This window comes from Lotus japonicus, chromosome 4 (assembly GCF_012489685.1).
Source record: "Lotus japonicus ecotype B-129 chromosome 4, LjGifu_v1.2".
Classification (NCBI taxonomy): Eukaryota; Viridiplantae; Streptophyta; class Magnoliopsida; order Fabales; family Fabaceae; genus Lotus; species Lotus japonicus.
This window is the reverse complement of record NC_080044.1, coordinates 59,588,455-59,603,504: the sequence shown is the minus strand read 5'-3', so window position 1 is coordinate 59,603,504 and position 15,050 is coordinate 59,588,455. Positions and strand designations below refer to the sequence as shown.

Genomic DNA, 15,050 nt, shown 5'->3' with positions numbered 1-15,050 from the left:
ATGAATTTTCCAGTTATTTAGCTTGACATATAATTTAGTATAAATTGAATTTAACCTGATACATCAAGTCACCACGCATTGTGCGGGATCTACATATAGCTGAGTTCTAGCAACAACACACATTCTTAAAAGTGCAACACAAATACACAATCATATATTTGTACTTTGCAGGACCTCAAGGTTGAGCAATCAAGTTGCACTCCCTTGGAAACATGTTATTCAGCAACTGGCACTCCAAAGATACATGCTTCCTGCAAAACGAAACACTGTTGGAATATCATTTTTTTTGCAATCTCCAGGTGAAGGTCCCCCATTTTTAATTGACAATGTATATTTTGTCTCCATGGTCATGTCCTAATGTCCAACTACTTTCCATTTAACTTTATGATCATCAAACAAACCAAAAGATTGATTTGTTTTAGTTTAGGAAGCAGTATGAGAGGATCATGGAAACCATTGGAACACACCATATTTGAACTTAGATTACACTATCTGAGGTCTATTTTTGTATTGGCATCTGGGAAAAAAGATTTTAGTGTTTGAGAGATACTCGAGTGAGAGTGATATTTAGTGTAATTGGGTTCTAGGAGTTGAGTGAAACTCCGAGTTAGTACTCTTTGATCATAGTAAAATTCTTCTTGCCACTCTTAGCCATAAAAGTAGACAAATTGCTGAACCACGTTAAATTCTTGGTGTCATTCTTATCTCTTTAAGACTTCTGCTACAAGTAAATATGAAAATGAAAGGTTAATAAAATTTGTGATTGTACAATAATGAATTGGTGTCAACTATATCTAGGATGTTAATTTATGCATTGAATGTAGCCTAATTCATGTTGGGCACCGAGCTCTACATCCAGTACATATAAACCTTGTAGCTGTGGCAGAGTTAAGTGAGAACACATTCACAATGTATATTTCGTCTCCATAGCCAAAGACAACTATATATAGGCCCCGTTTGGAAAAACAGCTTAATTAAGCGCTTATGACCATAAGCGCTTATGACATAAGCGCTTATTCATAAGTTATTTTAAAAAATTTATTGAAATAAATTAAAAATAAGCTGTATATAAGCATAAGCTGTTTTTCATAAGCTATCCTGAGTAGCTTATGAAAATAAGCTGAAAATAGCTTATGTCAGGCCATAAGCTGTTTGCATAAGTCCTCCCAAACACTGACATAAGAGCTTATGCTGTCAGATAAGCTCAAATAAGCTCTTCCAAACTGGGCCATAACTTCATGATCATCAAGTTGCTGATTCAGACAAACCATCGATTTGTTTCAGTTCGGAAAGTAGTTAGGGAGGATCAAGGAAAACCGTTGGAACAGACCATATTTCCACATAGACTACATTGCCTTACATCAATTATTGTCTTGGCATCTCGAAGTCCCACATTTGCCAAATTGTGTTCAAGACTGCTCTTTATAATACTTTGAAAAGCGTGGTTTGACCGCCGAGCTGGGTAGCGCCAGCTTGTGACCTAAGTGGGGGCAACAAGATGATGGAACATTGTCTCTCTGGCTGTAGTTGGCTTGGTTGAGGCCTGCTCGCTCCCATGGTTAAAGTCGAATTCATGGGGGCTCCAGTGACTTCAGGCGACCTACTAGACTGGAAGGCAACATTGTAAGAGACTTCCTAGCTACTAGACCTGGCGGCACCGGAGTGGGCTGGCTTATCAGAGCAGCAAATATACCTCCGGCTCTAAACAGTAGAGGAGTGAGATCACAGGCTGGTTGAACTTTCAGCCTCAACGCCTTCTAAGCTTGGCTCTTGAACCATCATCTTTTTAGCTTTTAGCCTCACCGGAGGCTAGGGCTAGGGATGAAGTATGAGGCCGTACCAAGCACTCATCACAGTCCTCGATACCTACTCCGCCCACACTCTCATATAAAAGGCACTCTTACTCCGGCACTTACAAAAATTTCTCCATGAAACCTCGACTACTAACTTTAGCATCAGAGTGTCTTAATCCCTCTTAGATGTGTTGACAACATATCAAAGTGGAACTTCTTCATCCTTCTAGTAGCTCCCACTTGGAGTGTCTATCGGAGATCCACCGTTTCCCTCTCAATCAACACTGCTCGCATGCAGTGATTTGACCGGATACGTCCAATCACATACTTTATTTATTTGATCCATAGCAAGGGCCAAGTGGATTCTGTCTGTCACCTACTGAATATGAACATACAGTGCAGTCATTAAATAAATAAATTCATACTAATAATAGCATGTAACTAGCAGTTTCTCAACAATAAATTAAAAGATGATGAAGCAACTAAGATGTACCCCACCCACTTAGTTTTCTATATGCTCAGTTTTTCTTGCCCACTTCTTATAATTTAAGTAGGAATTGATAAAACAAAGTCAACTGCATACCTCAATTAACCTCAACTTGTGAAGGTATGTGTGAAAGCAATGCAGCACAGGATATGAAAGCAACTGCTATGCAAGTTTAATTAGAGTGGTGGTATTTTATTTTATTGTTTATTAATATTTTAGTTTTCACCAAGAGGGTTGACTTGAATGAAACAGATTAGATTTGTAATTGATATTTGGATAAAAGAAGAAGAGGGAGAAAGATTGAAAGTGACTGGTTTATTAGAAAAATTGAAAAAACTAAGATAGATGAGAGCATGTCAGAACAAAGACTCAAATACAAAACTGCTTTCATTCAAAAGGCACAAATGTCAACCCTCCAGGGAGCTGTTTTTCCTGTGAATGCTATTTTCTTTGTTCATCTTTTCAAACCAACATTAATGCTTGAACAATTTTATAAGATGTTTGTGAATTGAAATACAGTTGAGTAAGCTTTCAACTGGTTTGGTGCAATGAAGAGTGCTCTTTTCATCAGCTTCTTGTTTTCTTGCTCTCTGCTGCTTTTAGACTCTTCAACTTCACTTCCTCTATGCACTGATTCAAGTCTGTATTTATTTTCATCTTTTAATATCATTACTTTTGAGTATTATCCACTTGGTTTGATTATCATAGATGTGATGTTTTCCTTTTCATTTTTTTTGGTGTAGGGGCACCCTTTACCGTCAATACCACACTTGAATTTTGCCCTTATAATGGAAGCACATGTTGCAACTTCACAGAAGATGCACAAATACAGAAGCAATTCCAACTGATGAAAGTATCTGATCCTGGCTGTGCCTCGCTTTTGAAATCAATACTTTGTGCGGTAAGGTCTTGTTTTTTTCCAAAAAAAAGTGTTATTTCTTGAGTTATTCATGGTCCTGATATGCCATAACTGTTACTGATAACCAACTTTGATCTCTACTTCATGTCATGATTATTTGATCACACATTCACATTTCAGGCTTCAGCTTTAGTGTGAAACCAAACATGGTATAAAAACCAACGTGTTGCCTGAGCTCTTGATACAATTTTGCATTTCAAAATTCAACCCATAAGTTTTTCCCTGTATGCTGTGCTCCTTTCGTTGCTAACTTTCTTTGTTTTTAGAGGTGTGACCCTTTTTCAGCTGAGCTATTTACAGTTCAATCCACACCTAGATCAGTTCCCGTACTTTGCAATTCTGCCATTTCAGCAAATTCTTCACAGTCAAAGGTTGATGTGCAGAACTTTTGCTCTGAAGTGTGGGATACATGTCAAACTGTGTCCATAACAAACTCACCATTCTCCCCTTCATTACAAAGCCAAGGAGGAGGAATACAACTAAACACCAGTGCAACCAAACTAACTGATTTATGGCAGTCCAAAACAGATTTTTGCAATGCATTTGGTGGAGGCTCCAACAATGAATCACTATGCTTTGAGGGAGAACCTGTTGCCTTGAATAACACTGAGACTAGTCCTATAAGCTCCCCACATGGTTTGTGCATTGAGAAAATTGGAAGTGGATCTTATATCAACATGGTAGCTCACCCTGATGGCTCAAACCGTGCATTCTTCTCTAATCAAATGGGTAAAGTTTGGTTGGCAACTATTCCTGATATGGGGTCAGGAGAAAAATTGAAGCTTGATGAGTCAAGTCCCTTTGTTGATCTAACTGATCATGTTTATTTTGATACTCAATTTGGAATGATGGGCATGGCATTTCATCCGAATTTCGCAAACAATGGTCGATTCTTCGCTTCATTCAACTGCGATAAAGATAAGTGGTCAGGGTGTAATGGGAGATGTTCTTGTAATTCAGATGTTAACTGTGATCCTTCAAAGCTAGGTGATGGTAATGGTGCTCAACCATGTCAGTACCAAACTGTTGTTGCAGAATATACTGCTAATGGGACTGCGTCTCAGCCATCCGCGGTACGCATCTCTACACATTAAAAGTAGTTTCTATAACGAGTTTAAGTGCATGTTTGGCAATCAATTCTAGCAAGAAGCTTCGTCAGCTTTTGGGTGCTAGAATTAATTCTGAGAAAAAAAAGTTTGATCCAAACATGCTATAGTTCAATAGAGAGAACTGAGTTACTGTTGATATCTTCAGGTGGAAAGTGCTAAACCAACAGAGGTGAGGAGGATATTTACCATGGGACTCCCATTTACATCTCAACATGGAGGTCAGATACTCTTTGGACCTGGTGATGGGTATTTATACTTCATGATGGGATATGGAGGAGGTTCAGGTGATCCATTCAATTTTGCCCAAAACAAGAAATCATTGCTTGGAAAGATCATGAGGCTTGATGTAGACAACATTCCAAGTGAGTAATGCATACTAGTATAGTGACCCTACATTAGAAGTTTGAGCATTTCTTTTAAAACACCAACACAACATTTATAGCATGTTTGTATTAGCTTCTTTTTCCTTAAAACCAATTATGCAATCCAGAAGCTACTCACATAGCTTCTCCCCAGAATTGCTATATGTCTTTATACTCAATTGGTCAAGTGCTGGTCCTACAATAGAATGGGTTTCTACTTTCTAGGGAATCTTGTAGCAGAGTAATATGGTAAAAAGAAAATGATTAGTTTATACATGTTCATTGCTTTGTTCTCCTAGCATTATAAACTATAAAGTTCATTTAGTACTACTAATCATAACTTTTCCCCCTCAATCTTGACAATGACATTTATCATGAATTTTCAGGTGCATCAGAAATTACCAAACTTGGCCTTTGGGGTAGCTACTCCATTCCCAAGGATAATCCATTCAGGGAAGATAAAAATGTGCAGCCTGAAATATGGGCCTTGGGATTAAGAAATCCTTGGCGATGTAGTTTTGATTCAGAAAGACCTTCCTACTTTTTTTGTGGAGATGTTGGCCAGGTTTGTGAATGCTTCTACTAAAATAATTTTTTTGGTACCAGAATTCTACTATGTGAATGTTTGGATACACCGTGAAAACCCACGATAAGCCAAAATCACTGTGGACAGTAGCAACTTTCCTTAACTGTTGGAGCTGTCCACCCTGATTTTGGTTTCACGATTATTTTCCACCATATATCCAAACATATACTATTTTGTGGAGTTATTGATGTGCTTCAAGGGGAAGAGCATTTAAGAAAAGCAGAAGTCTACTATCTTATATGACTAGAACTTCTACCACAATGAAACATAAGTGGAAATGTTCTTAGTTACATAATTGATTTGCAGGATCTTTACGAGGAGGTGGATCTCATCACTAAAAGTGGAAACTATGGCTGGCGTGTGTATGAAGGACCTTATCTATCCACTCTTACAGAGTCATCTGCAGGAAATACCTCGCTTAATTCCATAAATCCAATTCCCCCAATATTGGGATACAACCATTCTGAAGTAAACAAGAATGAAGGGTCAGCATCTATTACTGGGGGATATGTCTATCGATCTAGGACTGATCCTTGTATGTATGGAAGGTAACAAGCTTTTTCTTTTCCCTTATGGCCTTCAACTGTTTTTCAAAATATTTAGTGGCGCATTAGGATAAATGGTTATGAGTAGCTTATGAAAATAAGCTCAAAACAATTGATAGGTAGATCATAAGGTTTCCTAAACACTTGCATATGCGCCTACGTAGTTGTGCTACAAGATAAGTTCAAATAAGCTATTCCAAACGAGACCTAAGTAGTCGGTGAGGAAATACATAACTATTCGGTTGAGGAATGCAACAAGAGTTTTTTGTTCACTATATCATGAACCAACTAGCTAGTTGATGCTATGATTCATATTAGACCTAACTCTATACGGAAAACTAGCTCATGGGTGAGGACGGTTCTACACCTTATAAGTCATAAGGACTTATTTGACAATATCTCTAATAAATATGGGACCTCAACATAACCTCCTCACGCCCTGGGTGAACATAAGAAGAATTGTGGTTTGAAGGACTAGACATTTGAGTTACCTAATAAATGGATGTGTGCTAGACTCCGATAACATCTTAAGACTATCCCAAAAGTTTAAACTATTAAGTGACCACTCAACATTTCCGTATACATAAACTCTTGCAAGGGAACAACTAGGACCTTTTTGCAATATTATCAACTGTTGCTCATTGATCATTATTCATTGCTTTTCAGGTACCTGTATGCTGATCTTTATGCAGGTGCAATGTGGGCAGCAATTGAAGACCCTGAAAATAGTGGAGACTTCAGCACTAGCAGAATCCCTTTCAGTTGTCCCCATGATTCTCCTATCCAATGTGGCTCAGTACCTGGAAGCTCCCTTCCAGCTCTGGGATACATCTTTTCATTTGGTGAAGACAACAGCAAGGATGTTTATATTCTTGCAAGCACTGGTGTTTACCGAGTTGTTCCCCCAAGTCGCTGTAACTATGCTTGTTCACAAGAAAAGGCAACAACTACTCCTTCTTCATCTCATGCAAGCCATTGGAGTAACTTTTATGGATATCTGTTTCTGCAGATTTCATCTTTCTTGTTGCTTTTGATGGGTTTTATGTAAGCATGTGCTGATACACTATGATCTTGAAGCATGATCAGCTTATTTTTCCTTAAAATCAGTTTCTGTACAAAAGCTACTCACATAAACTTTTCCCTAAAATTGATTTTACCTTTAAAATCAATTGTAGATCAAGGTTTCAAAACCATGCAGTGGTCAAGGCTTTCAAAACCAAAGTGATAAGTACTTTGAAGTGTTTAAATTTACAGACCTTATTGGTGTTGTACTGAACCTTCATTATAATTACATATTCTTAGTGCTACGAATTTGTTTATGCTAAATTATAATGTTTAAAATGGTATCTCAAGAGGAAGTTGCTCAAATGCACCATGTAGTTTGTGATGTAAACGTTTTATTTCCCTCAAGAGTAATTCTTAGATTGACACAAACTCAACAAGTCACTTTTGACACAAATCCAACTCGTCATATTTTAATACATTCACTGGATGTAAGTGCCATTTGACCGACCTCATGACATATATCTAATGATCCTTTGACAAAAATAATCGAAAAGGATGATTGATTTGCAGGTAAAATCAATTTTCTGAGAAAGCTCTTGACAAACTTCCACTTTAAGTTTCAAGACATGGTATAAAATAAAAACATCACAGCCAATGAGCCAATAATTCATACAATGATTACCATGGTATTATTTGTAGCCTTTAACGTGATGGATTCAATTTTGTCCCTTCTACAGCTCAAACATGTTTGGAAAACACATTTTGTCAATTTTTGGGCATATACAAGCGCGATGCATAGATGACCTTGTACTTCAAATAGTAAGAAAAATCATCTAATGATGGGAAAAACTATACACTCACACCACTGCCATTTAAAAAGTTGGAACTTGGAAGTAGCATCAGGAGAGAATTCAGTTTGATTGATTCATGTAAGATCATCCTCTTCCATCTCTTTCACTTTCAATGCATCCTTTATTCTGGATAAAAGTGCCGACCTCCAAGATTCCTACAATGAAACAATCAATTCATATGTAACTTAAATATAAAATTTGATAGGACTTGGGAGAATAACAATAAGTCCCTAGTTAAACACGTTTGGCTACCTCTTGAAGATTGCAAATGCCCATTTCCATTAAAATTACACGGATAGAAACATAACATGGAAATGAGGCTTTGACAGAAGTAAACTTTATATGGTATATGGACCCAACTGACTCTAAAAGTCACACAAGATATGATCATGGCCAAGGAGGTATGCAAATAGCCTTTGTTGAGATCACGTTGACTAGCTACTTGGGAAGAATTAGGTTTTGGCTCAAATTCCAAGATGGTATCAGAGTCTATCCTAGAACCAATATTGGGCCACTAATCGCTGTCTAAAAATAAACTTACCTCCATTGATTTCTCAGTATAATCTACACGCCCCCTCACAACTTTCTCAATTAAATAAAACAAAAAATTAGACTTATAATTATGAGTCCGACACTTCATTGTAGTTCAACATGAGGCACATGAAAAATGCAGTGGAGATACAACATTAAAATAAATGTATGGACGATAAGTGCACAAGAAGGGGTAAGATATGAACATGTCATATCTGAGTAGTGGTGGTAACTTGTGAAAGTAAAATATGAGGATGAGTCAACAAACGTTTGCATGCATATAATGTGGAAACAATTCCTTCCTCTCAGCCCAACAAGAAATAGAAGATTGCGAGGACAGAAATAGGAAGAAATATGTCATCAATGCAATGGCAGCATTTAAGAATAATGGCAAAGACAAACAAAGGATCAATTTTGAATGGGGGTCCGTTCATATCCATGTAGATAAGTCAAAGAACTCTGGGTTCTAGAATAAGGTTTAATAGTTGTACTTGTATTCATAAAAGGTATTACTAAAATCTCATTTTGTGGCATTCAGATAAAATATAATGAATGTTACGGATTTTAGTATGTGATTTCTGAAAAGCAGTCACTCCAAATCTTTATTTAGGTCAACACGAATAGTATTAGTGATGTCTTTATCAAACATGGTGAAATTTGATAAAGAGATCTATCACCATTGCTTCTAAATATTAATCAATTCACATACCAAACAACCTAATTTAATCTAACTTTCTAACATTTAACACAAAAGGGGGTGGGGAAGCTAAAATACCAGTTTTAAACATGAAAAGAATTAGACAAACATTAAAGGATAATCATGTTATAATATTTTTACTGATACTAAGGTCTTGAGACACAAAGTGACAAAGATATACCAATGGGGTTGTGGTATGATACTCGTGCACAACTCTAGTAAAATTTGCAACATCTTCCTTTTCAATTGAAGCAGCCAAATCCTGAAATTTTATAACAGCTTCAATCAATAAAAGTAAACAGTGATCAAGAAAAGAGTGAGAGCAACGTAGCAAAGTAGCAAGCCAAGCTAATAGTACTAGAATCATTTTTCTGTCGGAGTTCAAGGGGACAAGGAGTTATTCCAAACAAACCAAACCGCAAAGCTAACATTGCTGGATAATTCCACCACTTACAGCCAAAAATTTGTATTCACGGGTTCTGGAGAATGTTGGATCTAAGTCCTGCAAGATTGAAGAAAAATATGATAGAAGTATGAGTATAAAGTAACACTCCGATATCAAGAAAGAAACATAAAACACAACCTGATAGCGTTCCAAGGCATTGGTAATTGCAACAATATCCCCTTGACAAAGCTGGCAAAGGCCAGAATTAAGGAAATGCCCTCTAACTCCGTATTTCAGCAAGTTAATGTTTAACGCTTGCTGGGCAATATCTTCATAAATCTTAATTGCCTTCTGATATCTGGGAAATATCAAGTAGATTAATATACTCCAAGTTCTTATACCTTATAATCCACTTCATCCTTAATCAGTTTATGCAAATGAAGTTTAGATGGTCATGGTATGTATATCCCAACGCAACACAGTTGATAGCTTTCAACATTTTAACAATAGCAAGCAGATACACTTCTAAGACAGATGCAGGCAAAAAGAAGTTAAACAAGGATAATTCCAGTATACTATTGAAAAATAGTATCTCAGGGAACAGAAAGAGAGACACTAACTGTTGAAGTTGAGCAGAAAATTGTGCAACTTTCAGTTTGCACTGGATCACGGAGGTTGTTGCATTTGCATCCTCAATTTCATAAAGTTCAGCAGCCCTCTCGAAATATGATTTAGCATGCTCTATGTCTTGATTGAGTTCATATAACTCACCAATTTCCTAAATCCAGAAAGACAAATTTAATCCGCCAAATTTTCATTATTTTCAAAGGATTTAATCTACTCATCAGAACTTCATACAATGTGAAAATGAACAGTATGCATTAACAATGGAAGAGCTTAATAACATAACAATATATGTAATATGAAAAAGTCGACAGAGAATAGGTGATTAGAATGATGAGGGCATGTGCCAACAAGCTTGCCCGAGCCACTTGGCCACCTTTCCCCCTTCTGCATTCAGATGTTCGCACCTAACAATTTATAGAACTATTTTTTCTTTTATCCTCCGCTCCTTTGTCCTACTCAATATCGGATAGGCTGGTTTGCTTGAAGAGAATCTTTTCTATGACCAGACTCGGTGTCCTCTATTATTTTCGCACAAATCTTTTTGGTCCTTAAAAAGAAACAATTTGAGAAGGTTTAACAAAGAATACCTTGCAATACTTTGCAGCCATGATGTGCCTACCAATCTCCGCGAAGATAGTCACTGCTTGATTTAAGCATGAAATAGCTCCTTAAAACATCAAAAGAGAAGCGACAAGAGTTAGCTAAGCTACTGAAACGCATATCCACTGCCCTGGGAACACTAATGGAAAGAAAGACACAAAACAAAAAGGTCTGTAAAATAGTAAGATTATGCTTGATCGTCAAATGTTCAAATCTTAGCATAAGCTCACTCAGTACAACAATAGAAATTCAAAGAGCGGCAAGAGAATCTTTTTAGGTTCAAATCTCTATGAGGTGTATGAGTGTATTTGTAACTTCGTATTTACTTTCAAGTTGGTCAAAATCAATTCACTTCAATGATACAAGAGACATGGATTGGCCAAAAATACATTCAAACTGCATTCGAATGTGCACTCACAAAAATACAAACACACCCATAATGTCAGCAAAAAAAAGTCACATGTAACACAACAAGAAAAGAATCAGGGCCAATTGGAGAGAAGATCACCTTTTTTGGATGTTTTCTTGTAGCAATTTGCAGCATCTACATAAGCATTTGCAGCATCATACTTGCTATCTGTCTGTACTACACACAATCAGAAAGGGGTATATATATCATATACAAATCCAATGGCACAAAATTCCAATCTATCATATAACACTTGTCAACCAACCTTCATGTGACATTCAGCCGCTCTGATGAAAACTGACCCTGCCTTGTCCCCTATACAAAAATAGCACACAGAAACCCTTAATCAAAGCATCAAACACAAAACCCTTACACACTACAAATTACCACAATTCCTCAAAGTAACAAAACCAAGACATCATGAAGCTTTTGGTCTTAGTTTTTTTCCACAAAAAAAAAAGTGCCCAAAACTTCAAAATTCAAATACTTAAATACATCATCTGGGATTTAAAAAAAACTCAAAATTTCAAGCAAGACATTGTTGCTGAAACTGAAACCAACAACACAGTATGATAAAGCAGAAAAAAAAAGTGGAAACTTTTCCTGATCCACGAGTGCCCAGAAGTTCAATATTCAAAACTGACATTTGGGTTTTCAAAATCTCACAACTTGTACAAATAGCTAAAAAAATGATGATGATGCATGAAGCCAAATTAAAAAGACATTTTAAGGTGTAAAGTGTGAGAAGAAACAGACAAGATTTTCCGAGTTTGAAGGAATTAGCAGATTTTCTGAACAGTTCAGCAGCGTCTTCATTGTTGGAAGCAAAGAACACGCAACAACAGCATAGCTTGTTCTCCGCTTTTCTTGCAAGTTCTTGTCCCCTCACGATTTGATCGGCCATTGTTGGAATCAAAGGAACGCTGATTCCTCTTGCTACGGCTACTACTACTACCACTACCACTTCTTCACCACACTATCCATCTTGTTGCACCAGTGAGTGAATCATTCACTGCCATTGGCAACACGCAAGGTGAAGAAGTTGCATTTCAACACGCAAGGTGGTTGGTTATTTCGTTTGAGTAAATATTACTTTGCCCAGAAAGCTTCTAATTTCTAGGATAAATTATAATTTGGCTTAATTACAACTTTGGTCCTTGACGTTTACATCCCCACCTAATTTAATTACATAAATAGTCCCCGACGTTGTAGGTTGCGTGCAACATTAGTCCTACCGTTTATTTCTTAATGGAGGAGACTTACGTGGACGTCTAGTTGGAGAGAAAAATGAGATTTGAGGAGGGAGGGGAGCACGTGAGTATCACGTGAACTCACGTGAACCTTATATGAACCAATTATACCCAAATCTGAAACCCTAGGGATTTAAATCGCGTTACCTTCTTCGTTCTAGGGAGGTCAGGGGTTTGGGTATAATGAGTTCAGATAAGGGTCACGTGATACTCACGTGCTTCCCTCTCTCCTCATACCTCCTTTCTCTCTCCAACTGGACGTCCACGTAAGCCTCCTCCATTAAGAAATAAACTGTAGGACTAACATTGCACGCAGCCTACAACGTCGGTGACCATCCATGTAATTAAATTAGGTGGGGACCAAAATAGTGGCATTGGTAAACGTCGGGGACCAAAGTTGTAATTAAGCCTTATAATTTTAAATATAGTTAACATATTTTTTAAATTAATTAACTTTTTTTTGTTTTTTTTTTACAAGGAGGAAAGCTAAAAGACACACAAACTAGACTACGATGTTAAGATAAAGTGACGCAATGACATCGGATGGAGGGAGCTGCCAAACACGTCGAGGGAAATTCTATCTTGAAGCTTGTTTAGTCAGAAAATTTGTAGCATTATTTTTCTCCTGCGAGACATAAGCAAACCAGTTACTTAAATTTATTAAGTGATTGAATAAATTCTTTTGAGTTAAAATGTTTCAATTAGAAAATTTGTAAGGACTAAAAAATATTATTTCTCAGCAAAAAATAAACAATTCGATTCCCAATCATTATACAATGGTCATTTATAAATTATGATGCATGAGATAAAATTTGACTCTTTGTGGTATGAGTAGGGTTAAGCTTCAAATAAACTTTATAATATTTCACGGTGAATGTTGTTTCATACTAACTGAATAAGCTTCAAACAAACTTAATAATATTTCAACCGCTATCAAAATCATCTTTGATTGGAATATCCATGATTCCATGTCTAGTTTGGTGCATGTTTAATTTAATAATTTATTTGGGTTATCAATTTAATTAAGCACTTAGAGCATAAGTGAAGCACCATCGCCAATGAGTTTTTGTTGGGGACTTGGGCAGACTTCTAAGCAGACTCGTTTTGGGTAGGTAGACTGGACCAAAAATAAAAATTTACTAAATATAACCCTGTCACATGAAGAACAAATATAACCATATAATTATAAGAGCATCTAAGATGCATTTAATCAAATAAACTCAAAATCCAACTTCATAATAAAGCAATTAAGTAAAGTTTAACAAAGCATCACACCATATGTAGTAAGTACCAAAACAAAGTACATACTCAAAGTACCAGAACATAAGCATTAACACAAATTACATAAATAACCAAAAAACAAAGTTCATAATTCATGATGTTTAAATTCCTCCTTCAGCAACATCTTCATTCTTCCATTGCATGATCATCACCATCATCATCTTCAGATTCTCACTCCATCATCATTGCCATCACCTTCATCCGAATCAGATGAAAAGTCTTGTCTAATTCCACTTGCCAGAATGGAGGGAGAAGAAGCAAACGAAGGTGAGCTGCAAATGGTGGAATTGGAAGTTGGAAGCTTACCAGAAACAAACGAATAGGGGAGGTGTGATGGACTCCGACAACGGTGCGACGACCTTGGACGGCTGAAGCAGGCGGCGGTGCGACGGCGGAAGCAGCCTAGAGGCACAACAGGTCGAGAGAGAGTCAAGAGGCAGGAATGGAGGCACAACAGTAACAAGTTCACAACATTAGGTTTTAAAAAATTAGGGATTTAAATTTTTTTTTTTAAAGTGACTCGCTGACTCGGTCATTGACTCGCGAGTCCACCGAGTCCAAGCCAGAAACGAATCTGCTGTCGAGTCAAGGCGTTTTCCACACCTAGACTCACGAGTCTACCGAGTCAACGAGTATACTCACGAGTCTGATAACATTGGGGGCAGACAATTATGCAGTAGTTAATTATTTTGATGTTAATTATATTAGATTATTAATTTAATTAAAATATTAGTAAGTATTATTCTAATCATCACTCTTACATGTTATGTCATCAAATGAAAGACAACTCATGCGAGTTTTCTCTCACAATACACACACAGTAACAAAGAAGAATGAGTTGGTACATGAGAAAGGGAACCACTCCATAAAGATCTAGAACATAATGCCATAAGATCAGGAGAATGCATACAATTGGTGTGAGGAGCACATACAAGAGAGAGGAGGAACATTTTCTGAATCAATATGAGACTAGAAGCACAAAAGGGACCCAAAAAGCATTCCTTCATTTCCAAGTTTTCAACCTCTCCATTGGATCAAAAGAGGGTAATGCATAAAAGACCACCCTCTCCATTGGATCAAAAGAGGGAAATGTCCAGATTCACCGCAACTGTAGAAGCTTCCACCGCCTACGTACCTTCCTCCACCGCCTCCGTACCTTCCTCCACCGCCGCCTCCTCACCACAGTTGCAGCAAGCACCACCGCCGCCTCCTCCCCTTCCACCGCCTCCTCCCCTTCCACCGCCTCCGCCATATCCGCCACCACTACCATATCCACCGCCTTCGCGTCCTCCCCCACCGTAACCGCCTCCGCCATATCCGCATCCACCGTAACCGCCTCCTCCGCGACCATCGCCGCGGCGGCGGCGCGTTCCTTGCACAACTTGGCCGTTAGGCCCAACCACATAAATGGCCTTTGTGCGACCATCGGGATCGAAAAGCGACGATGAACTCGACGTCCTCTCCTCCACCGAGGCATCAGAAACCCTCATATTTGATCTCCGATTGGTGAACGAAGAGATCGTCACTGCCATCGTCAGGGGTGATGAATCTGAAACCCTTATGGTCATTGAACCACTTCACACCTTCCCATTCACCCTTGAACTGCTCATCTT

The 15,050-nt window shown here is 37.7% G+C and overlaps 2 protein-coding genes and 1 pseudogene across 3 annotated transcripts; 1 reads left to right on the top strand and 2 right to left on the bottom strand.

Moving 5' to 3' along the window:
- Window positions 1-2,668: 2,668 nt before the first annotated feature.
- On the top strand, window positions 2,669-7,108 carry LOC130710147 (HIPL1 protein-like). 2 transcript variants are annotated; one of them, XM_057559306.1, is made up of 7 exons: window positions 2,669-2,919; window positions 3,024-3,181; window positions 3,583-4,272; window positions 4,454-4,670; window positions 5,057-5,235; window positions 5,563-5,804; window positions 6,468-7,108. In XM_057559306.1, exons 1-7 carry the CDS (start codon window positions 2,829-2,831, stop codon window positions 6,847-6,849), a joined length of 1,959 nt encoding a protein of 652 aa, XP_057415289.1. In that variant the 5' UTR covers window positions 2,669-2,828; the 3' UTR covers window positions 6,850-7,108. The 2 variants fall into 2 exon arrangements, with proteins under 2 accessions (XP_057415289.1, XP_057415288.1); XM_057559305.1 differs by having other exon boundaries at window positions 3,466-4,272.
- Window positions 7,109-7,472: 364 nt separating this feature from the next.
- LOC130710148 (alpha-soluble NSF attachment protein 2-like) lies at window positions 7,473-11,998 on the bottom strand. The gene is made up of 9 exons (XM_057559307.1): window positions 11,663-11,998; window positions 11,172-11,221; window positions 11,006-11,078; window positions 10,485-10,564; window positions 9,891-10,048; window positions 9,469-9,628; window positions 9,340-9,387; window positions 9,067-9,147; window positions 7,473-7,812 (listed from the first exon to the last, which is right to left on the bottom strand). Exons 1-9 carry the CDS (start codon window positions 11,808-11,810, stop codon window positions 7,732-7,734), a joined length of 879 nt encoding a protein of 292 aa, XP_057415290.1. The 5' UTR covers window positions 11,811-11,998; the 3' UTR covers window positions 7,473-7,731.
- Window positions 11,999-14,454: 2,456 nt separating this feature from the next.
- LOC130713053 (glycine-rich protein 2-like) lies at window positions 14,455-15,047 on the bottom strand (annotated as a pseudogene).
- Between the last annotated feature and the right edge of the window lie 3 nt (window positions 15,048-15,050).